This window comes from Leptonychotes weddellii, chromosome 1, assembly GCF_054177405.1.
Source record: "Leptonychotes weddellii isolate Sample4059 chromosome 1, ASM5417740v2, whole genome shotgun sequence".
Classification (NCBI taxonomy): Eukaryota; Metazoa; Chordata; class Mammalia; order Carnivora; family Phocidae; genus Leptonychotes; species Leptonychotes weddellii.
This window is the reverse complement of record NC_138369.1, coordinates 189,287,172-189,314,835: the sequence shown is the minus strand read 5'-3', so window position 1 is coordinate 189,314,835 and position 27,664 is coordinate 189,287,172. Positions and strand designations below refer to the sequence as shown.

At 56.5% G+C, this 27,664-nt stretch overlaps 1 protein-coding gene across 1 annotated transcript in view; it reads right to left on the bottom strand.

Moving 5' to 3' along the window:
- The window catches only part of UMODL1 (uromodulin like 1), a 72,694-nt gene extending 51,004 nt beyond the window's left edge, over nucleotides 1–21,690 (bottom strand). Inside the window, exons 1-4 of the mRNA XM_081800416.1 lie at nucleotides 21,482–21,690; nucleotides 8,452–8,694; nucleotides 2,603–2,764; nucleotides 1,723–1,841 (exon numbers count right to left, since the gene is read on the bottom strand). Coding sequence (XP_081656542.1) covers nucleotides 1,723–1,841; nucleotides 2,603–2,764; nucleotides 8,452–8,694; nucleotides 21,482–21,491 — 534 coding nt within the window. The 5' untranslated portion in view covers nucleotides 21,492–21,690. The remainder of the gene's footprint in view (nucleotides 1–1,722; nucleotides 1,842–2,602; nucleotides 2,765–8,451; nucleotides 8,695–21,481) is intronic.
- Between the last annotated feature and the right edge of the window lie 5,974 nt (nucleotides 21,691–27,664).

Sequence of the window (27,664 nt, the reverse complement as noted above, 5' to 3'; positions counted from 1 at the left end):
CTTTGCCCATCCTGGTATCTCGAGATCCCAAGACAGCGCCGGCCCGGGGAAGCAGAAAGGCAGTTCGGGGGGTGCTAGAGCCCGTCTCCTGGGGAGACCCGAAGCCCCCTCCTTCCGGGAGAGGCCCAGCTGGTCAGGTGGGAGGCAGAACACGGCACCCAGGCTCCGGCCTCGTGGGAATCCCGGAGTCAGGGCGCCCAGCACCGGCCGGAGCGGGGGCCGCTGGGAGGCAGGACCCCTGCGGGAGGGAACAGTCTGCCTGGAGGAGCAACACATAGGAGCACGAGGAGGAAAGGGGGGACCCGGACAAAAAATTTAAATTACCAACAACCGCAACTCAGAGCTTGCATTGTCAGCACGGCTGTAAGCTCCTTACGTGTACTGTTGAAACTGCAGAGCCCCTGTCTCGGGCGGGAGGATGATTATTCCGATTTAATGCAGGTATCTGAGGCCCAGAGAGGTGAAGTCACTTGCCCAAGGTCACACAGGGATGAGCAGCAGTGTTGGGATTTGCCAGGGCAGCCTGGCTGAAGAGCCGTGTTCTGACTGGCCAATCGGGCAGCCCCAGCCCCTCAACAAGCCAAAAAGAGACAAAAATCCCTTCCAGTTGGGACAGTTAAGGAGGCTTCCAGGGGAAGGTGACGTTTTGGAACACCTGTCTAGTTGCTTTCCTGGACTGCCCAGACAAGGTGAGTGTGAGTGCCGCCGGTCCTGGGGCTGTCCCTGCCCGTGGGCCACACATCAAGGAGGGGCCCCACTGGGACTGACACTGTGACCCCCCAGGCACAGATGGGACACGTCTATGGGCTCTAAAGGTCATGAGGGACCAGCCACATCATGTGCCGGGCTCAATGCAGAAGGAAAACGTGGGGCCCCTTGTTCAAGAATTATTCAACACCTCACGAGGCGGCAGCTGAGCATCAAGCCAAGAGTGAGGCCCTTCTGTTCATGGGGTGACTGCACGGGTCACTCCCCCACGAAGCCGGTCCCCCCGGGAAAGCCGCCCGGTGGGGATGAGGAGCCAGGCCCTGCCCGCCGCGGGGGTCCCGGCACGCGTGGCCTGTGTAGCATAGAGGGGGCTCCCGTGAGAAAGCTCTGCTGAACTGTGTCCACCGCGGGGGCTCTCCCCCAGGGCCGGTGCTGCCCCTCAGGGGACATGCGGCCACATCTAGAGACAGTTCTGGTTGTCACAGGGGCGCGTGTTTCTGGCTTCCTGCGTGTGGAGGCCAGGGTACTGTGGAAACCCTGTGAGGACAGGCCCACAGGCAAGAGCCACCCAGCCCCAAATGCGGACCGTGCCGAAGCGCAGAACCCTCATCGAGAGGCCCCCGCCCGGCACGTTCCGGGAGGCCTGCCGAATTCCACGGGATGGGGGCTGGAACCTCAGGGATCTTGAGTGAAGTTCGCGAGGGCACAGCTCTGGGGCCTCGGCCGTCTACACCGCGGCACCTTCTCTTGAAACTAAAAGATCCCGGGTTTTAGCTCACAACACTGCTACCTCAGAACAATCAGGCCGCACGCTGCCACTCATTGCCACTTACGGCACCTAAGTCGTACCTCTTTACGGCTTATTTTATTTTTTTTTTTTAGTTAAGAATTCACGTTTGGTTCCGAGTCAGCCATGTCGGGGTCACTTGTGGAAACCCCGCCTCGACCCTGGGTTCCCACCCAGTGCCTCCACCTGAGTCAGCCCCGGCGGCCTGCCCTTTCCTCCCCACCTACCATGGAGTGCAGAAGCCGCATGTGGTCCAGGAGTCTGGGGTCCACCTCCTCGAGCTCCTTGAAGTCCATTTTCACCAGGACAGTCACCCGGTACCAGAAGGTCATAGGGCTCTCTGGAGCTGCACGAGGACACACTGTGATGAGCCACAGGCCTGGGACAGGCTGGGGCCAACAGAAGGTCATATAAAGAAATCTGCCACCAGGGACAGTGTGGGACACTTGCCCCACCTGCCACCCCTCCCTTCTCTTACGTTATAATATATATATAGCCCTACATACACCAGATAATATTATACAGAGAGTACACCAGATAATGTAGTGTGTACGGTAGGATTGAACGTACACTATTACTTTGTACTATACGGATACATACCCTGCTGATACTGTAACATTATAACATCTATCACATATGATATATATACAATATTTAAATGTATTTCCCTAGTTCTGAACCCTGACCATCCCGTCCTCTTGGGAGCAACCCACGGTCAGTGGCAGAACTTTCCAGACCAGACAGGTGCATACTGAGGGCCAGGCTGCAGATCTGCCAAACCAGCGTCCTGCAGGAGCCCCCAGCCACCATCTCTACGTCTCCCCGCTATGACACAGCTCAGCTTCCGACGGGCACCCCCTGAGCCCCTGGGCTTCTCCAGCACACCGGGGAGATCTGAGTCCCTGCTCTTCCAAGAATAGCCTCCTTCCTCGGGACCCCCGTGAGCAGTCCTCCCTCTGAGATTTCAGTGGCCAGATGTGGACAAAGACATCGCCCAGGAGTGGAACGCGCCCATGCACGTGGCTGCAGGCTCTCTGTAAAATGGAGCTGCTGCTTCTGGAAACCCACCCATCCCGCCCTTCCCCCAAACCAGGGCTTCAACCCTACCTCGTAGGTCAGGAGCCACGCAGTGGTGGCCCCGGGATGAGGGGCAGCACTTCTGAAGTCCCGGGCAGTCTGTGTCCAGCACGCAGGGTGAGGCGGGTGCTCCGAGCCCCACCACCGGGCAGACCCCAGGTCTCGAGGCAAACTCCCTGGACCGATTCAGGGCTGGGGGGGGAAGTGATTAGCAATCAGTGACGCTGGCCACAAGCAGTGGTGTTCCCGACACTGGATTCCATCTGCGGTTCTTGGAGACATGCAGCACCACCCGCTCAAGGGCCATGTCCTGGGCTGGGCATCGCCTTGCCATGTCCTGCAGAGCAAACCAACCGGGGCCGGGTGCTCTGACTTTAATGTAGTCTAACCATCTTTCCTGGGAGGAGGACGGTGTGAGCTGGGGTACTGGGTGTCCCCTTCTTTCTAGGCCAGGTACAGGGGCTCCACCCCATCTTAGAGACCCCCTTGCTGCTCTGTATCCCAATAGCTCACTCACTCACTCATTCAATATTTATTGAGCACCTACTATGTTCCAGGCACATGCTAGGTGCCCAGCAGCCAGCAGTGGGCCAGAGGCAAAGTCCCCCCTCCAGGACACTTAGATTCCAGTGGACAAGGCCAGTATGCACATAGACCTACAGAAAGTAGGCCTGGGAGTGGTGGAGACATGATGGGCTTTTGAAGAAAAGGGCTTTTGGGGACTGAGATGCAGCAAACTAACGGAGAATCCGCGGGCTCAAGGGGACTGGCCGGGAGTCACGGTGCTGGCGTTCAGGGTGGTGGAAAGCTCAAGAGCAAGAAGAACGTGACCCTGGGGAAGCCAGGGTGCCTCCCTCAAGGTGGGGCACTCTGCTGGGGGCGCTCCCGTGGCTGGACCCGCGGCAGTGTGCGGGGCTGCATGCCCAGAGGGGCAGCTGGGCTCAGGGCAGCAGGGGATGAAGGAGGCCCAGCAGCGGAGAGCTCGAGGAGGCTGGGGGCAGCAGGGAAGGGCACAGGTGTCTGAGGAAGGGCCTGTGTGATCCACAGCCTTCCTGTCGCCCACACCGGGGATGAGGGCTCCAGCTACCTTGGGTGTCAGGCAAGTGCATGCAGCTTGGCCCAGATTCATCTAAAGCCCCGCACCCTACCGGACCTTTGGAAGTGCCGTTCCATGCCCTCCAGACTCCAGGGAAAGCAGAGGAGGTCATCAGGTGACCACGCTCTGCAAACATCCTACAAGGATGGGGAAGGTTAGCCCCTGCGAGACGCGTGGGGTCCCATGTGGAAGGGAATCGGCAGGGGCTGCAGTCCCAGGGACAGCCCCCTGGGTCCGCCATGGTCTCTGCAGAATGCTCCAGACAGACAGAAGGCAGGGCCCCTCCTTGTGCTGGGAGCACATCACCCAGGGCAGCTGTGCCAGCCAAGGAAGGGAGGAGAAAGCCAAAACTGCCCAGAGAAGGAGAGTCTGTGTTCACTCTTCTCATGGAGCTAGGCCAGTGTGACCCACACTGCTGAGCGAAGGCTTGACGTTCAGCCTCAATACCATTTCCTCTCCATGCCGTCCGTGGTTCCCTCACCACTTCCCAGTCAGCCAGGTGCCTGTTCCAACATCTAAAAGTCCTGGAGACATCGCCACGTTGGGGCTGGCTCTGGGGGCATGGAGCTCCGGCGGGTGGTGCAGCCCGGGATCCTCGCTGGGGTGCAAATGCCAGCATCCCTGTAGGGCCACCCCTCAGGGACCTCAAGGTCATTGCCTTCCTTCCCATCGTAAAAACCAACAGGCCAAGGAGACATGAGATTAGATGTAAGGTGGGCTCCTGGGACAGAAAAATGACACTAGGAAAAAAAAAAAGTAAAATCCAAATAAAGTGTGAGGTTGAACTAACAGTGATGCATGATGTGGGTTCCTTCATTGGGGCAGAACCATGGTTCCTCCGTTGCCATGGTAACGGAAGGCGCCACCATCAGGGGCCCCCGGGCAGGGGATACGGGGACCGTCTACTGTCTCTGCCACCTCTCTGTAAATCCGCAACTACTCTAAACTAAGAGGTTTATTTAAATGAAAAGAAAATACAGGCCACCAAGAAAAACTGGCTTCCAAAAATGGTTGCCCGATCACAACAGAAGTGATTTCAAGTTAAAGTTCATCTTAATGTAGCTGCTGCTGGCCCTGCCCCTCCGTCCTTGGAGCCCAACTGCTTACTGAGAGCCCAAGAGAACAGTCAACAGTTCCAACTTGGTGGAAAGTCAAAAATCTGCTTCTCCTTCCACAAACTCAGCACAAACAATGAAACAGGACTGCCCAGTGCCTGACAACCCAAGGTTGGTCACAGGTCAACGAGATGGCCCGGAAGTTTCCATCTGGACAGCGGCACTCAAGTCTCTCCCCAGGCCTGGGAATCTGACTGGCTCTGGAATCATCATTCCCGCCCCCAATCCTTCCCCAAAGGGGTGCTGGTCACCCACTGGGGGAGCCTCCTGGCCCCCTGGGGTCCCGGGCTCGCCCAGATGATGAGCCTGTGGAAACCTGGGCTGTCACCGCAGTGGGTGAGTATTGGCTGGGACGCTCCTAGGAATTCATCATGAGTGAATCATGCCCCCCGAGCTCAGCAGTGTTTGTACCATACGATACTCATCACGGTGGTATTTATACTAATGAAAAGTTGGAAACAACTAGACATTCAGTGGTAGGGGCTTGCTTCATCAAGGGGCTATATCTACGCCTATGACGTAACGTCCTGTGGCCATTAAGCCATGCCGCTCATAAAATCTATTGACAGGAACGGTGTTCCAGAGGAATTGCTAAGTGGGAAGAATATGGTACAAAGAATCGGGTCAGAGCGACCACGCACTTCTAGAACGCCTGCCCTGCACGGGGACTAAGGAGCATATCGACAGTGGTCGTGCGTGGGCAGTGGGCGCACGGCTGATTTCTCTTTGTTCTTTTCTGTGTTTCCAGAGTTTCTGCCTGGCTCATGTAATTCACTTTTGTAATTGTATTGACGATACATCGAAATGAAGTAATGTGTGACTTATCATTGTTTCCCCAATGCTGGACTTTTAAGAAAACAAAAATGGAAAAAGTCCTCTATCTAGACTGAAGAGAACATCACACGTGTACTCATAACGGTCTTCCCTTTTTAGAAGGTCGGTTGCTGAGTGGGAGGGGATAGGAGCCAGCCAGCTTGGGGGTTCACGGCTGCCTGGGGGGAAGAGTCCCAGCCGAGAAAACCCGTTGCCAAGATGCAGGTCACGCCCCACTTGGAGGGAAGAGGACCCTCTGCCCTCCCATCCTCCCCAAATCCCCAGGCTGTGCCCTGTGGCTACCCCAGGCGCTGGCCCCTGTCTCATTCTGTGCAAATCAAGCAGCAGGTCTAAGGGCACTTAGAGAGACTTCTCACTTCCCGTTCCGGAGAGCCAGCCCGTCGCCCTGCACCTGTGACCAAGCTTTGATCAAAGGAGCTGAGCACGGCGTGAGGAGGGCGGGGCCGCCACACAGAGGTGTCACATGGGGCCCTGGCACCAAGCAGGGGCCTTCCTGGGAAGAAGCCCAAGCTCGGTGCCCCTGCCCCTCCCCCACCCCACCAGCGCCCCCTTCCTCAAATGCCACAAACTGAATCTGACCTGGGGTTGGGGAGACCCAGCCCAGGTCTGTGCCACCTTGGTCAAGACACCTGCCCACCCCCAGGTCGGTGACCCCATCTGCATGGGGGGGGGGATCCCGGCCATCAGTGACCCAGAATCTGCCCGGCTGGCCTGTCATAAAGGACGCACACCATCAAGGTCCTCTTCTCCTTCGTTCCGGGCTCCCGGCCACCTCCTCTCCACGCGGCTACTAGAACGACTCTCTAAGGGCCGGGGGCGACCCCCACCCCACTTAGCCACCTCGGAGGGGCCTCTCGTTTTCTGGCTCCCCGGGTGTGCCCCGCCACAGCCTCGCCCTCCCTATCCCAGCCACACCAGCAGTTCCCCCAGAGAGCCCTGCCCATGGGACTCTCTAACTAGAATGTTCTGGGCCTCTCCACACCTGGTGAGTTCCTAATGAAAGGTACCAACACCCCGAAAGTGGGGTTGACGTCCCCCGAGAGGCATTTCCTGGGGGGCTGGCTTGTCGAGGGCAAGAAAGATGAGCAGCTGGTGGCGGGGACGGGACGCCGGGCCTCCCCGCCCGTGAGAGCTCGCCGGTTTAGCACAGTGGGGCAGCAGCCTGACAGGATGGCGCCAGGCAGCGCGGGGGGGCTGGGGGGGCCCAGGCGCTCCAGGGGCTCCTCTGGGCAGGTGCCCTCACTAGTCAAGTGACCCCACAGCAGCAGCGAGCAGGTGGGAGGAGTGGCCTTCACAGGTGAAAATGGACAGGACCGGGCGGCCCCCACCTTCTACCCCGGATCCTGACCCTCCACGCCAAGGTGCGCGGCCTGAGTCCTCCCCAACACCAGGACCCCCACCAGCCCCAGGAAGAGAGGTGCTCCCAGGCAGTGCTTCCTTGGAGACAGGGAAGGTGGAAAGGGGGCCAGCGTCCGTACGGAAAGGGACTCCTTCGATCCAGGCCCTGGCAGGACCCCAGGGGAAGCCCCACCCTGCAAGGACCCCCTCAGGGAACCGGTGGGAACACGGGGCTGGCAGCAGGCTGTGGGCCCTGAGGTTCGTATCGGTGATGGCGCCCCTTGGTGACAGTGGTGTCATTTTAACGCTCATCTCTGTGCGGCTCTCTGAACTGGGTCGGTGGGACGCGTCACCAGCTCTGTCCTCTGTGAGGTGGCTTCGGGGGCCTGAGAAAGGCATGCTCGGGATGACTCAGGGCGCCAAGCCCACACTGCCTTCTGCAGGGGCTGCACCAACTACATCCTGTAGCCGCAGGGTGGGGAGGCGGCTGGCACCCCTCGTGTGCAGCGTCCTGGCCTTGGGCCCCCTGGGGACGGGTCATGTGGGATGCCCCTCCCGGACCCCTGGACGGTGGCTTTGTGCACTCTGCAGGCAGCAGCCTTCCTTTCTAGGGGTGGCCCCTGGAAACTCACTGGGGCCACACCCGTCCCACTTCCCCTCCCTGACAGGGTGGGGGCGGGGAGACCTTCTGGCGGCTCAGAAACTCATTTGAGATCTGGTATTGACTCAAATTTAACCACCACCACCACCCACACCCACACACATGCATCCTTTCCCCTGGAAGAGGTCTTCTGGAAAGTTCCCTCCATGTCAAGAGGCTCAGCCCTGAATGTTGCAAAGCCCAGCCCCCCTGGCCTCACACACTTGGCCGGGGACAGCCACACTGGTCTCCCGGGCAACTGGCTCAAGCATCTTCCGAACAGCCCTGAGGAAGGAAGAGGACCGAGGGGAATCTTTCCCTCTCTTTCACACATGGGGGCTCAGATTAGGATTTCAGTTGAAGGAAGCATTCCACTGCAGCTTTTAAAAAGAAAAGATCACCAATACAGAAGACTTTGCAATGCTGGTTCTCAAACTCAGCTACGTGTTCAAAGCGCTCGAGACCTTTAAAAAAAAACCCAGTGCCCCAGCTATGCCCCAGATCAATTCCATCACCTTCTCTGAGGACCGCATCCACGCATTAGCATTTTTAAAGCTGCCCAGGGGCTTCGGTGTGCAGTCAGGCCTGAGAACCACTACTCCAAAGCACAGGTTCTCAAAGGGGGGCCCCAGAGCATCAGGACCAGCTGGGAGCTTGTACTCCACCCCGACCCGCTGGTTCCGAGATCTGGGGCTGGGCCGGTGATCTGCGCTTGGACAAGCCCTCCAGATGATCCTGATGCGCGCTCTAGCTTGAGAACCATTGTTCCAGAAGGGCTAAGAGGTGCGAACAGTGCCTGTCCTGAGTCTCATCAGGAGTCCCGGGGCCCCCCGCCCGCCGGCCGCCCCGGACTCACGCAGGACGCAGTAGAGGCCTAGCTGCTCATAGCCCGCACAGCAGTCGGTCACGTTCCTGGACTCGGGGACCTCCACAGCCACATACTGGGTTCTGTAAACCGTCTTAGGGCACCGCCTCCATGGGATCCACCCGCCGCAGGGAGTGTAGATCACGTGCGATGCCTGGACAGCCCCCACCTTCTGGATGTTTCGGGTCACGCTGTAGTTGCACAGCTGGAAGCTCAGCAAGGAAAGGCCTTTTTCTACGAGGGGGTGGGAGGAAGGATGGAGGAAAAACAGCGAAGAAGAAAATGCCGGAATCAAATCGATAGAAGGGGTTCTGGGCCGATCTTCCACTTCTGCAAGAGCAACGGAGGCCAGCAGCGCCCCCAGCATCTGCTCACCGGCCCGCTGAGAAGTCAGGTAATCGTGTGAACTCGGAGGAGTCAAGGGTAAACAGGGACCTGCACGCTCAGAAGTCCTCTCTGCAGAGCCTGGAGTTGCCCCCCACACACACAGCTGGGGGGCTGACGGTGCACTAAAGACGTGGAGGGCAGGGACCAAACATCTGGGGCTCGTGTCCTTGTTTCCTGCACCCTGTTCCCCAACCCTGCTGGCTGGAGAATCCTGCGCACGCCTCTGAATCTCCCTGAGCCTCAGGCATGTCACACATGAAATGAATCCGCAGCCATTCCCTCAGCAAATATATATGAGGGGCTGCTACGAGCCAGGCTCAGGTGCAATGGCAGCCTTTTTGGGAATGAGGAGGAAGGTAAATAAGCAATACCTCGAGCACACATGAAAGTTTCTAGACGGTAAAGCTCAGTCTGACAAGGACAGCTGTTGTCAGAGAGGAGAGCACTGTGCCCCACCGAGGACAACGTCCACCTGCCCGCTGGGTCCCTGTGTCTCTCACCTGGAACCCGATTGCTGTGCACAGATGCCCACGGCCCCTGCCCCTTTGTCAGTCTGATCGCTGGGTTCTCAAGACCCCGAGGCACCCCCTACCTTCACCAGCCTGGGGCGTCCCCGTCTGCCCACGGAACCTCTGTCTCCTCATGTAGCAGGGATTATCATGGGCTGAATCATGTCCCCACCCACCCTTCTAAAATTCATGTGTTGAAGTTCTGGAAATAGGTGTTTGCAGATATTATTAGCTGAGATGAGCTTATACTGCGGTAGGGTGGCCCCAATCCGTTATGCCTGGTGTCCTTACAAAAGGGGAAATTTGGACAGAGACAGGCACACAGGGAGGGCGACGTGGGAAGACGCAGGCAGAGATTGGAGAGATACCGCCACCAACCAAGGAGCGCCCAGATTGCTGGCAAACCCCCAGAAGCTGGGGGAGAGGATGGAGCAGATTCTCAGTCACAGCCTCAGGAGAAACCAGCCCTGCCCACACCTTGATCTCAGACTTGATCTCAGACTCCTGGCCTCCAGAGCTGGGAGGAGATAATCTCTGCTCCTGAAGCCCCAGCCTGGTGGTGCTGTGCTAAGGCAGCCCCAGGGAACCCCCGGGAACTCAGGCTGGGCAGGCAGCCTGGGGCTCTCGGTGTAGGATAAAGGGACGGTTTGACTGTTCTTTACACTATCAGATACTTAACCTCTGAGCGCTCGGCTTTATGAAACCGTACCGCCACGGGGTAGGCGCTCCATATTATAGTGTGTACCCGCAGTGAGAAGCTGGGCTTCTGGAAGGAGCTTTGAGACAGAAATCATCTGCATCCCCAACACCAGGACGGCGCCCCAAAGACGCTGTCCTTCGGTTTCACAGCATCCCACAAGTGTGCAGAAAGCAAGATCTGGGGGCTGGTGACCCCCGGGAGAAGAGGGGCTGAGCCAGCCCTCCAGCCCAGGCTGATGAGGGGCCTGCAGCCTTACTCTGGGCGGAACATGGGGCTGGATCCCAGCGCCCAGAGCAAGCCCACTCCAGAGCCACGTGAGCCACGTGCCTGCCTCCTGGTCAGCACTGCGGTGGCAGAGCCTCTGGCAGAGGAGAGAGCCTGCTGCCCCCCCCTCACCAAAGGGGTGCTGTGGCGAGGAATGGGGAGGCCTCGTACCCGGGGCAGGGCAGCAGAAACCAGCTTCCCAGGCCAGGTAATGGCCCAGAGTTTGGCTATCACGTGGATGAGGGACTGGAGAAGTGGCCACGGTGAGTGTCGCCACTCACTGAGTAATGATGGGACAGTGCCCAACAAGACAAAGCCCAAGGCTTCCTGCACCGAGAAACCGGGAAGGTGGCTCTAGACTTTGTTTTGCATCTTAACCTAAGAGGAGATGCTAACTGCTAATGAAGGTTACATTTCTCAGCCCCTGGGGAGCCCGGGTCTCCATGTGATCATGACAAGGTCCCAGCTGAGCATCAGCAGAGCCCTCCTGTGCATAAAAGTGCATGCGGGCATAACCACACACACGCACACACGCACGCACACACACGCGCGCATGCGCACACACATACACACGCACGCACATGCACATACACACATACACACACGCACACACATGCACGTGCGCACACGTATGCACACATGCACACATACACATACATACATACGCACACATACACACACATATACACACATGCACATACACATATACACGCGCGCGCACACACATGCACGTGCGCACACATATGCGCACACACACAGAGACACACATACACACACATACACGCGCACACACATACATACATACGCACACATACACACGCACGCACATACACACAGAGAGACACGCACATACACACGCATACACATACATACATACATACACACGAACATACACACAGAGACACACACATACACACACGCACACACACATACACACACATATACACACACGCGCACGCGCACACACCTCCACTGAAACTATGCTGGGGATCTGTTTGTTGTGTTTTGATTTTTGCATTCCTCTGGAGGCCACCAGGTGCTCTCCAAGCCTGGCTTCTTGGCGGAGACCAGAGGAGACACCTTACAGCAGATCCTCCCATTCTATGAATCCTTCCAAGGAGCCATCAGTGTGGGGGTCCGGGGTCCTGGGTTCTGGTCTCAGAGGCGGAAATAATGCTCTGGAGTGAGCCTGGTCCTGGGGTGAGAAGATCCACATTCACACCAGCTCCCCAAATACCAGCTTTGCGATTCTGAGCACGTTTCATGCCCTCCCAGTGACCCCACCTTGTCATCTGTCAAATGCTAACTACGTCCTGGAATTAAGTAAATGAAACTGTCTGGAAGGCAATCCTTGGCACGAAGGGGCAAGAAGCTGGGTAACCCCGACGCAGCCCCGAGCCCTCTGCTCCCTGTGTCCCCACAGGCACAGCGAGGGGTTCGAGGGGGACCTCCTGACCGCTTCTCGTACACGTTGCCCATCCCGCGGGAAAATCAAGCGAAAGAAATCACAAACCAAAATTCTGCCTGCAGGGGAAGGAATCTCTAAACCAGTGCTAAACTGAAGCTGACTGTAGAAACAGAGTGGATTTGTGTGAATTCCCAACGGAATAAGACAGACTTCAAAGGGAAATGATTGCAAAGGTTTGCCATCTCGGGTCTCTGCAGTCCGGGGCTTCAGAAACCCGACATGCTCTCGGCAGGAACGTGGGCCTGGCAAAGGCTCTGGGCAGGTGCCCTCACAGGGTCCGTCACGGCCCTGTTGGCCACTTTTCACCTTCACGTACCAAGGAGGACACTGGGGCTGGCGGACCCCAGGGGAGGGGGTCCACTTCACGATCCTGAGCCTGCCTGACAGGGGAAGAAGGTCCGAACCAGGGCCCACGGCAAGGGTCACCCTGGCGGAAATTCAGCCTGGGGCGAGTCCCTGACCGCTCTGGGTCTCCCTCCCCTTCCCCGAAAGTAGGGGACTCCAACGCTCTGAGACTCGGGAGACTTTGATACTCGGCGTGACCTGCGGGTCCACAAAGCCCGCTCCGCCAGCAGCAATGCAGAGTTCCAGGCCCCACCCCAGACCCGCGGACTCAGAATCTGCATTTGAACTCCCCTGACCCCCCACTGACTCGGAAGCACACACACACACGCCACCTCTTCTGTGGTTACCAGAATGTTTGGTTACCAGACGGAACAACGTCAACTCTCAGAGCAGACGCATCTTTGCAGGGCCGCCGTCCCCACAAGACCTGCTCCCCAGGAGCCCCCTGCCCCTCCGGCATCACCCACGCCGGGCTCCGAGCCCTCACCTGTGAAGCCGCTGGCCTGGCTCGGGCCCGCCGCTCTGACCAGAGCCAGCAAGGCCAGCTGGAGGGTCCTGAGCATGGTCCAGCCGAGGTAGCGCGGCCCTGGGCCTCCCCAGAGCAGCCAAACAGAGGGGCCTGGAGAAAGAGCCCTTCTGTCCCCGGCGCCGCGGGCGGTGGTGATGGCTTCAGAGCGTGTGCTCCAAGGGAACCGGCCCTTATGCCTGCTCGTTAACACCTGCCACCACCACGGCCGTGTCCCTCGGGGAACCCGCGGCGCACAGCCCATTCTCGCTCCAGACAGATGGCATCTTTCAGGAAAGGTGAGCACCCAACCAGCAGGCGGCATCGCTAGGTCCCATCTCGTTGTTACGCAGAAAGCCTGTTTCAGACCCAAATCTGACTCCCTCCATCGAGTACAAAGTATTCTCTTTCCTTATCGTCCAAACTGGCAGGAGAAAACAGCACCACATCAAAGTGGATTCAGAAAAGCATCCTTCACACAGTCGGACAATCCAGATCAAAGCCGTCAGAATGTTCATACCCCTCCACCCCGCGACCTCCTCCTGGGGTCCCAGAGAGGTCCGTTCCTCATCAGCATCTAGCACGGAGAAGCATCGAAGTGAGCCATCACGGGAGAATGGGGACGTCAATCACTGCAGAGCATCAGAAGCAACGTCACCCAGACGCAGCTCGCCATGCGGAGGGGGAAACTATAAAGTCCACACAGTCCCTCGTCAAGTTCCATCTCCGTGAGCAACGACTCTGTGCGCTTCCGTGAACGCGGGCACAAGCCAGAGAGAGCCCCGGGAATGAAAGGGAAACAGTGCGGGTGATGGGGTGACGGGTGCTTTATGTTTGATGTATGTGGCCCCACGTCACAGGTGACACGGATTGTACATTTCTAGTCGGGGGTGCCTCCCTGTTCCTCTGCTGGGTTGGCTTTCATGGCTCGGTACTCAAAGCAGGGCGCATTTCTAACCTGAGATGAAGATCTCACTCGTCCTACTGAGAAAACATTCAAATAAGGTAACAAAGATCCAGCTTGGCTGTAGGGTTCACAAGAGTTATTCCCTTGTGCTCCAAATACAAAACAGTCCTTCCAGAAGGGACCTTCGAGCCTAACTCCCTCAGCGACGTTGCTACGTCTTTTATCCTCAGTAGAGTAACCTGTAAGATGACGAGTGGCTGCATTTGCAAGTTTAGTGGTTAAACGACAGATGCCAGGACAAGAGGAAAAAAACAAGGACCCTCAGCACAAGGGTGTTGGAAAGTCAGTAACGCAGGCTTGACTCACAAACTGTGTTGTGATTTATATATATAAAAAAAGCTGTTTCAATAAGAGAAGAATGCATTTTAAAGCTATAACATATTATTCAAGAAAACAGACTTTAATCAACACTAACAATAAACAGGAAAGTATTATAATTTAGGTCAACCTGAACATTTAAAAATAGATGAATCTGTATTGCAACATTCTATTATTTCTTAGAACTTTTGCTATTATGATGTATGAATGCTTCTATAAAGTATGAAGGTGCAATTAAGGATAATATTATTGCAATTGGTTCTGCGCCCTATTTTCTCTCATCTTGAGAACCACTCTAGGAAGTAGGTCCCTTATCCCCATTGCTCAGATAAAGAAACTGAGGGTCAGAGAGGTTGCATAGCCAGTGACTGGGAGATTCAATCCTGAGGCCCAAATTCTTCGCACTCCACTCCACCCCCTGTCTGGTCATAGTTCCAACCAAGAGAACATCCAGCCCAACACACAAGAGAGCAGAGCCAGGTCAAGACATCTTTCCAGTAGAGCACTTGATGCTGGTTTGGAATCGTCCATAAAACGTTGTCATAACATGCTTTCCCTTTATATTAAAATTCACATGATTATGGGGCGCCTGGTGGCTCAGTCATTAAGCGACTGCCTTCGGCTCAGGTCATGATCCCAGGGTCCTGGGATCGAGCCCCGCATCGGGCTCCCTGCTCGGCAGGAAGCCTGCTTCTCCCTCTCCCGCTCCCCCTGCTTGTGTTCCCTCTCTGGCTGTCTCTCTCTATCTGTGTCAAATAAACAAATAGAATCTTTAAAAAAAAAAAACTCACATGATTAAAAAAACTCTCAAAATTGACCGTCTGTTTCTAGCTTGGCCCTCCCTCCGCCTCCTTTCCTTACAAGCACACAAAGAAAACCATGTGTGTTGTTTTAACTTCATCCACAGTGAGGTATTTCCCTCCAGTTCTTATTTACGCATATTTTTCTGTATGATGGCCGCAGGGTTTTTCCACGTTTCTTTTCCATGTAAATGCTCTGAGGAGAAAATAACCCTGCACGGTAACCCAGCAGGGAGAGGAACGTCCCTCCAGGGCATCAAGCTCGTCACTTCCAAGAAGTGTCTGGTCCTGTGTCCATCTGGCAAAGAGCCCCCCAGGCTCCCTCTCCTCACGCAGGGTCTCCGTGCAGAAAACCCAGCATCTTGCTCAACGCAGTCTCCATGAACTGGGGATCTGGGGGAAGCCGCAGGGTACAGTGGTACTCATTCACACACATACTCACTCATGTGTGCACACAAACACCCTCACACGCACGGTCGTGTGCACACACAGGCACACTCATGCGCACACATTCGTTCTCACATGTGCACACTCACTCATGCATCCACAGTCAGGTGTGCGTGTATAGTGCAGACGCTCACGTGCTTGCACACTCACATTCTTGCCTGCGTGCATGCACACACTCACACGTGCTTGCAGCTCACACTCTCGTGTGTGCAAGTACAGACATGCTCAGCTGCTTTCACACTCACACGCTCATGTGTGCATGCACACACTCACACTTGCTTACAGCTTGCACTCTCTTGTGTGCGAGTACAGACATGCTCAGCTGCTTGCACGCTCACACTCGTGTGCATGCACACACTCACACTTGCTTACAGCTCACACTTTCATGTGTGAATACAGACATGCTCAGCTGTTTGCATGCTCACACATTCATGTGTGCATGCACACACTCACACTTGCTCACAGCTTGCACTCTCGTGTGTGCGAGTACAGACACGCTCAGCTACTTGCACGCTCACACTCATGTGTGCATGCACACACTCACATGTGCTTGCAGCTCACACTCTCATGTGTGTGAGTACAGACATGGTCAGCTGCTTGCACACTCACACACTCATGTGTGCATGCGGATGCTCACACACACGCACAAACACACAGGATGAGGATGGGCTTCCTGTCCCTGGAGCCTGTCTCCGCGGACATGAACCATGTCTCTGCTCTCAGTGACGGTGTCCGAGCTGGGCTCTGCCTGCCCTGTCCACCTGCGAGAGGAGGGTGAATGAGCGGACCTCAGAAGGGTCTGAGTTGTGGTCCTGCCCACAGCAGACTCTACTACAGAATTATATCTGTCATTACCCTACAGGCTAAAATGGATGTGCCCCCAGCACTGTCCTGGGACATGGCTATCGTGTCCCAAGGGACAGATGTGAGTAGCTACGGGAGAGGGGCTCACGACAGTGGTCTAGGGTGGGGACGACATGTGTGGCATCGCTCCCGGCTCACAGCCCCTTTCCTGGAATCCTGCTCAATGTGCAGCCTTGACAATGACCACCTACCAGGTGAGCAGGCCGGGAGGGGCCTCAGGCAGGGGGTGGGGGCGTGAGCGCAGGGAGAGGCGCATGGCAGGGCTGTCCTGGGGGCGTGGGGACCCGCAGTGAGACCTCTGCCCAGGGTCCCCCTGTGGGGACAGGGGGTGGGGCTGCTCTCGGCAGGAGTGGCGTGGGGTCTGCTCTGCTCACTGCTGGGGGTGGGGGGCGCCTTCATCTCTAAGGGGCGCTGGGCAGGAGCTACCCCCAGTGAACACCGGTGGTGGTGGGTGGTCATGACCAAGGGCTAGAGAAGAGCTCGGTAAGGCTGGAGAAACGTTGGGTGTGGGAGTTCGTATCCAATCCAGGCTGTTACCGAGAACTGTTTCATGGGGCACAGTGTCTCCAGGAGGGGGTTTTTGAAAATGCACATACCCTCTCAGCCCCAGGGGTTCAGGTGGCTCAGGCACGAGATCTTGAGGACACACCTCGTACACACCTGAGGATACCGTCCCGTACGAAGCAGCCCCCCCCGGCTGGGGTGGCTCTCCCAGAAAATCTGCGCTGACTGCACAGGGAAGCCAACTTCCCCACCGGAGCCTCCCCGAGAATTGCGCAGAATTGCATCGCTCTTCCACCTCCTGACAGCCCAAACCCTCCTGAACAGTTCTCCCTTGTTGCTGGTGGTTTGCTCTTCATCGTCCCAGATCTACACACACGCACCCATTTTTTATCCTTGTCTTTTCTTCCTTTTATGTTTCACTTTGCAAATCCTCAACATCATAAAATCACAGCATAGATGATTTTTGGACCCCTTTTCCACATTCCGCTTGGGTAACTGTTGCCCTCTGAGCGGGCTTGCTTGGGAAGGGAGGGTTCAGCACAGTGTCAGGACGCTGTCTCCAAGCCCCAAGAAGCGTGCAGGACACGCTGCTTCTTCGACTTCGAGCCAGAGCAGGTTGGGCTGAGGAGAAGCAAGCGGTCCCTGCAAAGGCGCCCTCGGCCGCTGGAGGTGCACCTGCGGGGGGGGCTCTGGGGGGCGGGGCTGCGAGGGCCAGGCCCCCGCTGTCAGAGGTCCCCAGAAGACTGGGAAGGCCAACAACCGTGCGCATCCCAACTGGGTTTTATGGCCCGGGTCACTCACAGTGGCGTGCTGAAGGAAGCAGCCAGACCTCCTGGGTCCCTCCCTGGGCCTCAGCTTCCCGATCAACAGAACGGGAATGACTGTGCCTTCCAATTTAGTAGTGAGTGAATGCCTCCTGATTTTGTGAGTACCAATGTATGGGAATGTGGTGTACGGAAAAACGAGGTACAGAAAGGCCTTCTAGAACCCCAGTCTGATTCTGAAGGTCTGAGACCATGGAGAGGCAATGACGGAGCTTTAGTCTGAAGTGCTGCAGGCTCCAGACCCAGGAAAAGCCAACGTTTCAGTTTGAATCCAAAGGAAGGAGAAACCAATGTCTCCATCCAAACGTAGTCAGGCAGGAGAAATTCTCTCTTACTCAGGGGAGGTTCACTCTTTGTTCTATTCAAACCTTCAACTGATGGGATGAGGCCCACCACCATGGGGAAGGACTATCTGCTCTACTCTTTAAGAAATACCAGCATCCACCTCCAACCCAGGAAAGGGGCTCAGAATCTCTGGGGGAGGGAGGGCACCTCCTTTCTTTAAGGTGCTGGGGGAATTTCAAGGGGCAGCAAGGTTGTCCCTGACCCAGTCCAGACTCCAGACAGTTTGCCAGTAAGGAGATGAAAGTGAGATGCACTTAGTCATGGGACATCACAGACATGTCCAAGTTCTAACCCCTGGTGCCTGTGAATGTGAACTTATTTGGAGAGAGAGTCTTTGCAGATGCCATCAACATAAGGATCTTGGGATGAGGTCATCCTAGATTCAGGGTGGGTCCTAATTCTGGTGACTGGTGTCCTCATAAGAGAAGGCGGGTGAACTGGAGACGCACAGAGGGGAAGGCCATGGAAAGACAGAGGCAGCGGTCGGAGGGATGTGTCTGCAAGCCAGGGTCGGCGGCAACGTGAGGGACTGGACGAGGCAAGGAAGGATTCTCCCTCTGAGCCTTCAGGAGAAACCAGCCCTGCCCACATCTTGGTTTCAGACTTCTGCCCCCAGACTTCGAGAGAACAAACGTCTGTGGGGCTTGGTTCCAGCAGCTGCAGGATGCTCATAGGCCCCACTGGGCAGAGGCAGAGCCTCACCGCCCCTCATTGCACCCCCGGACAGTCCTTTTCCCACCACCCCCTTTGCCCTCTGCCCCATCCCCCTCTTCCTCACCTCCACCAGCCTCTCCCCTGCCCAGTTCCGGCAGAGATGTTTGGGATGAACAGTAAGAGACAGTACACGTGGAATCGGCGGGTGGATAATCACATCAGCCAGGAAGTGTGTCCGTCAGTCTGAAATAATACAGTCAGGTTTCCGTGCCTTCCAGGCTCAGGGGTCTCCGCCCTTTGTAGGGCTCCCAGAAAGCCTTCGGGAAACACCTCCAAGGTGATTGCTAACCCGGATCCCTTGGCGTCTCCCGCTGACTGCCCAGCCCACCTTCCTTCCCTGCCAGCTACAGCAGGAAAAGCCACTGCCTTTGGTCTAACGGTCTGTAAAGGCGTTCATCCCACCAGGACGGTGGCTTTGCCCTCCTCTGGCTTGAGGGCGTCGTGCTTGGGTGAGGCTGGGTCATCTCAGCCCCGGCTGGGGGGTTCCCCGCAGGGTCACGGGCACCGGGTCTGCCTGCAAGGCTTCTCGGCAAACCGTCCACAAAACCTCTCACGTTCTCCGTCTACAGTGAGTGCCTTTAGAGAGAGAGTGTGATGTCTTTGTCCTGCGGCCTTCCTCCCAGCTGGAGGGTCCTGGGTTCAGCACGGCAGCCTGAGCAGCACCCAAGGGGAAAGTGCCAGAATGCCCAGCAACAGGGCAGCCAGGCCCGACCCGGCCCCAGCCCTCCCTGCCTCCCTGCCTGACGCAGCCTCTGCATGTCATCTGCAATAGCATTTCTTTCAAAAGGACATTGGTCCTGAAAAAACTAGCGTGCCCGTGGAGGACTGGGTGTCTGTGCAAGCCCTCAGCTCCCAGGGTGTCTGTATTTGGAGTCAGGAAGTCGTGAGGTCGTGAGAGTGGGGCCCTGACCCCACAGGAGTGGTGTCCTCACGAGAGGGGACACCGGAGTGCACAGTCTCTCTCCCCCTCTCTCTGTCACGCCAGGACACCGCGAGAAGGTGGCCCTCAGCCAGCCAAGAAGAGTCCTCACTAGAAACCCACGCTGCGGGACCCCGATCTCAGACGCCTGGCCTCCAGACCCGGGAGATGGCGCACTTCTGTTGCTTGAGTCCCCCAGCGTGGGGCATTTTGTCACAGCGGCCTGTAGCTGAGTAAGACGGAGTAATTTAAGGAGCAAGTGACATTGGTGACAGGAAGCACCCAGCGCCCTCAGTCTCGCAGGTTCGGGGAGATGCGGCCAGAGATAGGCTCAGAGGCTCTGGGGTGGAGGAGAAAGTTCCCAAGATCAAAGCCAGAGCCTGGCTCGGAAGGGCCACGAGCACACACTGCAGCATACGCGGGTGCGTCCCACTCCCACTCTCCCCGCGAGCAGCTCTGGGCCCAGGTCGCCGGCAGCCCTGGGGGACACAGGAAGCGGCTGGGGACACGTGTGGGGCGGGGGCCGGGAGGGGTGTGGGAGAAAGCGTGGTCACAGCCGTGTGCCTTCTCCCGTGGGCATGTCCAGCCCTGCCCGTTCAGCTTCTGGAAGGGCACAGCCGGAGGCGGGAAACAGGAAGCGGGGACCGGGGAGGGCTTCTGTCCATGCAGAAAGGAATCAAAGCTACGAGCAAAGGAGAGGACAAGAGAGAGAAATCGGCAGCACAAATCACACTGTCCTGGGTGTTGGTTCTTTTCTGAAAACCTGTTTGCAGGGTCAGCTCCCCACGCGTTCGCTCACTCATTCCCGGGCCGTCCACGTGCGCCCTCCGCACCCCACCAGGAGCGCAGCCGTGGCCGGGGAGGACCCAGACCCGGAGAGCCTTCCAGTCTGCTGTGGGCTACGTTGTGTCCCCCAAAAAGAAGTGTTCAAGCCTCCCCCGGTACGTGCAAGATAAGGTCTTTGCAGATGTCGTTGAGTTAAGGGGAGGTTATGCTGGCTTGGGGTGGACCTCAATCCGGTCAGACTGTGTCCTCATAAAAGAGAAGCGTGGACACACACACACATACAGGGGGAAGGCCACATCATCACAGAGGCATGGACTGGAATGATGTCAGCGCAGGCCCAGGGACGGCAGGAGGGCAGCCCCCACAAGAGAGGGCGTGGCCCGCGACACCTGGATTTGGGGCTTCTGGCCTCCAGGCGGTGAGAGACCCCACTTCTGTTGGTTTAAGCTCCCAGCGTGTGGTGCTTTCCCGGGCAGCTCCGGAGATCTACCACAGAGCACAATGCACAGAGGACAGACACTGAACAAGCTCACAACCGGTCCTGTCACGATGGTAGTTGTGTCCCCACGGTCGGGAGCTCAGACCCACAGGGAGCGGGCACAGCCTGCGAAGGCTCCGGGCCGGGAGCTGCCTTCCTGCAAGGAACCCGTCGGGGCGGACGGTCCCCGAGGCTCCGAGCGAGCAGGTGTGGCCCCACTGTCCTTCCAGCCCTGACCCAGGACAGCGTGGCATCGCGGGCTACGCCTCTGTGGAAGTGAGCCTCACCTCCTACACGTGTGCGCGAGGGGCTGACCCCTCAGGGGTGCGAGACGGGGCCTCCGTGTCCCTCAGGGCCGGGTCTGTTTCAGGCGGTATTTGGGTCAGATAATGAGGCCTGTTAAGCGCGGGAATGCCTCATCTAGAGGCTGTGACGGGGAACGGCTGGCACCAAGGGGACCCGCCTGAGGAGGGGGCACCCCCACCCACGCCCCTCCGGCGCCCCCAGGGGCACACCCTCGGGGCCGCACCTGCACACCGCCAGCCTCGGGGTCTGAGAGTACGGCCTCACCAGGGGGCGGCTTCAGCTCCGGGCAGCAGGATACGGAGCCGGAGGGACTAGGGGCCTCCCTGCAGGAAGAGGAGGAAGAATCGCCGGCCAGCCCTCAGCTCCATCCCCAGCCCTCCACTCCCTCCCTGGCAGCCTTGGGAGGCCCTCGGGCTGTGTCCCCATCGCACACAGGGAGCGCTGCCCCCTCGCAGTGGCCCTGCTGGGGTCCTCGCTCCCTCCTTACAAAGCTTAAGGACAAGAGTGACCGTGAGTGTCAACCACGGTCACCCTCCGTGTGGGACCCCCGCTGGCCTAACGGACTCCTTACCACAGGTCATCTGGGGACAGACAGGCGGGCAGCGGGCCGTGGGTCCAGCAGCAGCCGGTCAGGGTTGGGACAGTCGAGTGACAGTGTGGCAGTCAGGACTGCGAGCATCATGAGCACACGGATGACAGAGACAGGGACCCGGGGCAGGGGTCCGGCGGCTGGCCTCAGGGAGGTCTGCCAGTGGAGGCAGGGCTGGCCCTGGGCCCAGAAACTGCTGACCCTGGGAGGGAAGTGACAAGGGCTGTTGCAGGATGGCGTGGGCCCTGGGGCCGATCGTCACAACCAGAGCACAAACGGACGCACAGCGGAGCGGCAGGAACTGGGTCCAGGGTCCAAGCCAGCCTGAGGTCGGAAGCCAAGGTCAGGTATCACAATCGGGGCCAGGCCTGGGGGCGGCCATCAGGTCAGCGTTGGACCAACAAGAAAACAAATATTGGTCCAACTGGCCACGGGGGGCTGCGGGGGGGGAAGTTAATTCCTGCCGCGCCTTCCTGCCCTGCCCCCAATCTGCCCCATCCCCCTTCCCTCTGGGTTTTTGGCCCCTTTGTCCCTTGTATCTCTGTGGGTATTCTTCATATCTGCCGGGAGAGCTGGTGCCAACAGCATGGAAGGGATCGTGGCCAAGACTGCCTCCTCCTGGCACCCAGCCCAGTGTCTAGCATACAGTAGGGACTCAATAAGTGCTTGTTGACTGAGTGGCCCTGGGTCAGTCCTCCTGAACAGGAGGCGATCCCCAGAAGGGAGGTGGCCTTCCCCTACCCTCTGTCCGGAGGGCAACTTATTTTCGGACACACAGACAGCGCGCTCCCCAGAATAAACAGGCGCACTCTGGAGTGCGGGCCGTCAGGAGAATGCTCTGCTCTGGTGGTCAGGGCTCAGGCCCCTTCACCTTGGGTCCCCTTCTCCTGGGAGACCTCAGAGGGGGACAGCCGCTTCCCAGCAGCGTTCATCACCGGCTTCCTGGCAAGGGAGTCCCAGCTGAGAAACGGATGCTCAGCAGTGTGCCTGTCTTAGAATTAGACTTAAATTGAATCTTACTATGTATTTTAAATTCTCACAGGGGTAACAATTCCCTCTACACTCCCCTGCTCTTCCCTCCACTACTTTACAATCCCAGACCCAGGAAAAGCCATGGGCTGCATGCATCCCGGGACTGAGGGTGGCTCAGAAGCCGGGGCATCATCTTCATCTCCCTAGCTGCTCTGCTCATCCGAGTGAGGGGCGCGGCGGGCCGGCCTGGGGAGGACCTGACTCATGGCTGGCCCCACAGGCCGCTCTTTCTGGCAAGCAAGGCGACCCCCTGGGAAACCGTGGGCGGGCATTTAAACCAATAGCAGCGGCAAAACCCGACAGAAATCACCGGACACTCAGCCCCGAGGCAGGGGTGCCGCCTTCCCAGGAACAGGAAAGCAAGGCGGCCACAGTCACCCCTGAAGGGTTTGGTAACGGGTTCTCAAAACTGGGAACTTCCTTCCAGATGACTAAGTCCTTTTCTATTTTCCAAAGGCTGCAGCGCTTCAGCGCTTTGCAGAGGCTTTTCCGGGGAAGGGGGGGGCCTGGGGTTCCAATCCCAGCGCTTGCAGAGCAAATAACCGCGTGTTTACCGAGCAGTGTTCCGTGGTTTGGGGCTTGTATAAATAAAAGACAGATGAGAAAGTCCAAATGGAAAGACCGGCTTGGAATGTCCCTCCGGTGGGGGGTGGGCTGCGGAGGGCAGTTTTCCATCCCCGAAGGAGAAAGCGCAGGGTTTCCAGGGCCTCTGCTGAATGCGTTAGAGAGAAACGGTGTACGCGGCGTCTGCCTCATGCAAGCATCTCAACAGAGGGTTCCAACAAGTCGGGGGTACCCTGAGAAGGAGGAGGTGCCGTGGGTTTGGAATAGCATCCCCCCAAATTCAGGTCCACTCAGAAGCTCAGAATGTCACTTTTTGGAAATAGGGTCTTGGCAGATGTGCTGAAGGTAAGGCTCCAGAACGAGACCATCCTGAACCAGGGTGGGCCCCGAATCCAATGCCAGCACCCCTAGCACACAGGGGAGGCCGAGGCTGCAGCCCAAGAGCACCAGTCAAGCCCCCGGGACACCTGCAGTGCAGGGGCAGGAGAGACCCTCCCCCAGAGGCCTCGGAGGGAGCCGGCCCTGCCCACACCTTCTTCGCAGACTTCTGGCCTGCAGGCTGCGAGACCATGAATTTCTGTTGGTCTGAGCCACAGGAGTTGTGGTATTTTGTGGCAGCAGCCAAAGAACACTGTTACAAATGGAAAGGAAGGGTCACATGGGGCTCAGGCAGGCTCCTTGCCCGGGTCTGCTTCTTCTGGGTCTGCTGATGGCTTTTTTTTTTTTTTTTTTAAGATTTTATTTATTTATTTTGAGAGAGAGAGAGAGCATGAGCCCAACGCTGGGCTTGATCCCACAACCCCGAGATCACACCCCAAGCCAAAACCAAGGGTCGGACACTGAACCCCCTGAGCCACCCAGGCGCCCCCACAGACATCTTAACATAGACACTTGGCCCCTGGAGCCCCAGAGACGAAGGAGAGGTGAGGAGGGGCTGCGTCTGGCCCCCTTGGCCCTCCGTTCCCCACACAGAAAGTCGTGGGACTTCCTGTCCAGTGGCATTCTCCGTGGCTCCCCCCGTGTCTGTGGGCAGTCCAGGGCGGTGCTAGGACTGTGAAGCAGCCCCTAAGGCTCTACCTTTCTTGGGGGCCCTCCCCCCGATTCCGAACTCTCCAGCGTCTTCCTGCCTGTCCAGACGCATGACCCCCAGCACCCCTTGCCACTCACTCAACCCCCAGGGCACCAGGTCTGCCCACCTTTGGACGGGGTGTGGGGTGAGGGCACCACAGACCGGGCCACCTTCTGCCATCTCCGTCTGGGACACCCACTCTGCTCTGGCTAACAACCAGCTAGAGTTCGGATCCTCCTGGGCCCACAGGGACCCATGGCTACTTAGTGGACGTCCACACAGAGGGGTTACATACTGATGGAATGTGGACGTGCTCGGGAGGAGTGGGCAGGAGGAGGAGCTCCCCTAGGGGGATGGAAGCAGGCATGGTGGCCGATGCCAAGCATTTGAAAGTCTGTCACGGGGAAGAAGCACAGATGTATGTGGAAGAAAATAAAAAATGAGAACAAGGGATGACAGTTGGAGGTTATCCCCACATCCTAGCATGCTGACCTCTGAAGTGGGGACCGCTAAACCGAAGACCCCTGAGGCAACCTGGCTCTGCCCCTCCCCAGTGGGGTCACCTTAGACCAATGTCCTCCACGCTATGAGCTTCGTCTTCTTGTCCTGCACACAAGGTGTTGGCAACTCACATTTAGGAAGGTGAGTCCAGCAAAAAATCGAGTGGGTGACCCAAGCCAGGCTTAGTTAACTTGCAAGTGTCTTCTAGTTACCTACAAAGCACCCGGGCCCTTTTGCTGTGAGATGAAAGCATAAAAAATGTTTAAAAGGTGTTTTTCAGATAAAAGGCAGGCTAAGAACACATCTCCAGTTTATCCGTAGTCCTTAGCTGGAGGGACACAGGAGCCCTTAGCCTGAGGTCAAGCGGGAGGCTCTGGTCTAAATCCCACCCTGACTCAAGGCCCAAAGAGTGTGGCCTGGGCATCCTCAGCTCACAGGCCCTCTCTGCCCCACACTGGTCTACAAGAGCACCCCACAAAGGGCGCTGAGGTTGGGGGTGACCAGCATCGCTCTGGACAGAGATTTATTATTCATTTGTGGGAAGACAGGCTGACCCAGTCAAACGGGACTTTAATTTAGCTGGGAAGCTTTCATTCCTTCACGCCTGGGGCAAGATTTGTAATTAAATTCACAGTCAAAGAGCCAGGCCAGAAATCTGCCTTTTAACACATGAGCAGAGTCTGAAAGCAGATTCAGGAGCAGAGAACGGGGCACCGCCATCTGGATAACAAACCAGGGCAGGTTGGGGTCAGGACCACAATGCTTCATAAGAATAGACCCGAAAACAGGCTCTTGCAGTCCTGCCCCCTCTCCCCAACCCCCACCCACCCCCCTGACGCCAGCCACGTGCCGTCTGCCCAGGTCGGTTGGGTTTGGATTTTGTTTGCTGCGCGATAGAAAGGAGCTGAAAACTCTAAGTCTGTAAATGTTCATGCCAGTGGTTGGGTCTAGTTTTACACTTTACTAAAGAAAGCGAAAAGAATGGTTTCCCTCCATATCACTGTGGTCGTGACAACTGAATGCCGTGTTCTTGGAAGGGATCCTGGACTGCAAAACAAGGTAAACATAAGGGGCATTATTTTAGAAACGACAAGAAAGTTCTGCTCGTTTGTAGGGCTTTATTTTTTCCTCATCATCAGTGGCCGCATCTTCCCCCCTCCCAAAAAGCGTCCTTCTGTTCCCCAAAGGAAGTAATCTCTGGACAAGTAATTATTTCACAGTTTTTCAAACCTTCTAGACCTTTGCGATGGAGAAGACACAGGCAAAGAGCTTCCCATATTCGTCCTGGGAAGGGAATTCGTGAGGACAGTGACAATGGACCACACATCCAGCAGCCATTGGTGCTCCGGGAAGGGTCGCAATGAACCTGGCCCACGTCATGTCCTCCTGTTCATGGGACTCTCCGCTATCATTTGTATTTGAGCAAATGTGCTGATGGTGGAAGTGCTAACTGGACCATGTCAGAGAGACACGCTAAACGTTAACCACATCCAGTGCTTTTAACTTTAAAAGGGGCGTGAAATTCCAATATGGACAGTGGCTTGGAGACGAGGTTGCCGTAATGTCAAGTCTCCTGATTCTGATGAATGCACGGTGGTGAAGTAGGAGAATGAGAACACAGAGATACATAGACAGACATGTTACATGTTTATGTGAAGATGTGTACAGAGAAAGAGACATGTCTATACATATATAAAGATACATGGACACAGAGTATCTTAGTCCATCCAGGCTGATACCATAAACAGTAGAATGTATCTCTCACCATTCTGGAGGCTGAGAGTCCAGCTCAAGGATCTGGCAGGTTGGATGCCCGGTGAGAGCCCGCTTCCTGGCCCATAGGCAGCCGTCCCCTCACTGTGTCCTCACATGGGGCCAGGGAACTCTGTGAGATCTCCTTCATTCGGGCATGAATCCTGATCTACTCACCTCCCAAGGGCCCTACCTCCAAACACCATCACGTGGGGCATTAGGTTTCAACATAGGAATCTGGGGAGGACGGAAACATTCAAACCATAGCATAGAGGTCATATACATATGAAAAGATATAAAGACATATTATTCTCTCTCTCTCTCTCTATATATATATATAAGGATATGTACATAGAGATTATACTGTAAGTATATAATATATATAGAAATATATAGAAAGACAGTTTAACATATCTAGGAAAAGACATACATGCATAGATGGAAATTATAGTATGTATATATGAAAAGACATAGAGACAGAGGTTATTCCATATCTATAAGATATATACAAAGATAGGTATTTTATGAAATATATATGAAAATATATACATAGAGATTATATGTATAGATTATGCCAGAGAGAAAAAGATGTTGAGCAAATGGGACACAATTCTAACAATCGGTGAGTCATTTGAAGGGTCCAGGAATTTCTTTGTGCCATTCTTTGTACTTTTTCCCAAGGCTGAAATTAGATGCCACAATAAAACGTTTCTACATCCTCATGATGGTGCTTCGGTTTATGAAGTTTCCAGGGAACTCAGTGCCCTGGCTCATCTGGGTAGCTGCTCAGACCAAGGATCTGGAGTCGCACACCCAGGCGGGGCCGGCCGCCCAGTTCAGAGCCCAGTGCAGTCCAATCCCCCAAAGCCATGGTAAGTCCCCTGGGTTCCACAGTTGATAACCCCCAGCACGTGCACCAAGCCCGCACAATGCTCCCCCAGAGACCCAGACTCTGAGCCCATTTTCCACAGTCCTTCTCCCCACCAGGCATCCTACAAATGCCCTGCTCGGGAGCAGAACTCCAGCATGAGGAGAAGCAGTCATGAGGCCCACCTGCATACACAGACACCTGCTCGCCACCCAGCTGGTCTGAACTCCTCTGTATTCCTGCCCTGCTTCCATGCCATTCATTCAAGACGCTGTGACTGAGAACCAGCCATGTGCCACCAGCCCCTGGGTTACAGTGGTGACAGCTCAGATTGGGACTCCGTGGGGTCCCCAAAGAAGGAGAGTCTTCTCTGCTTGGT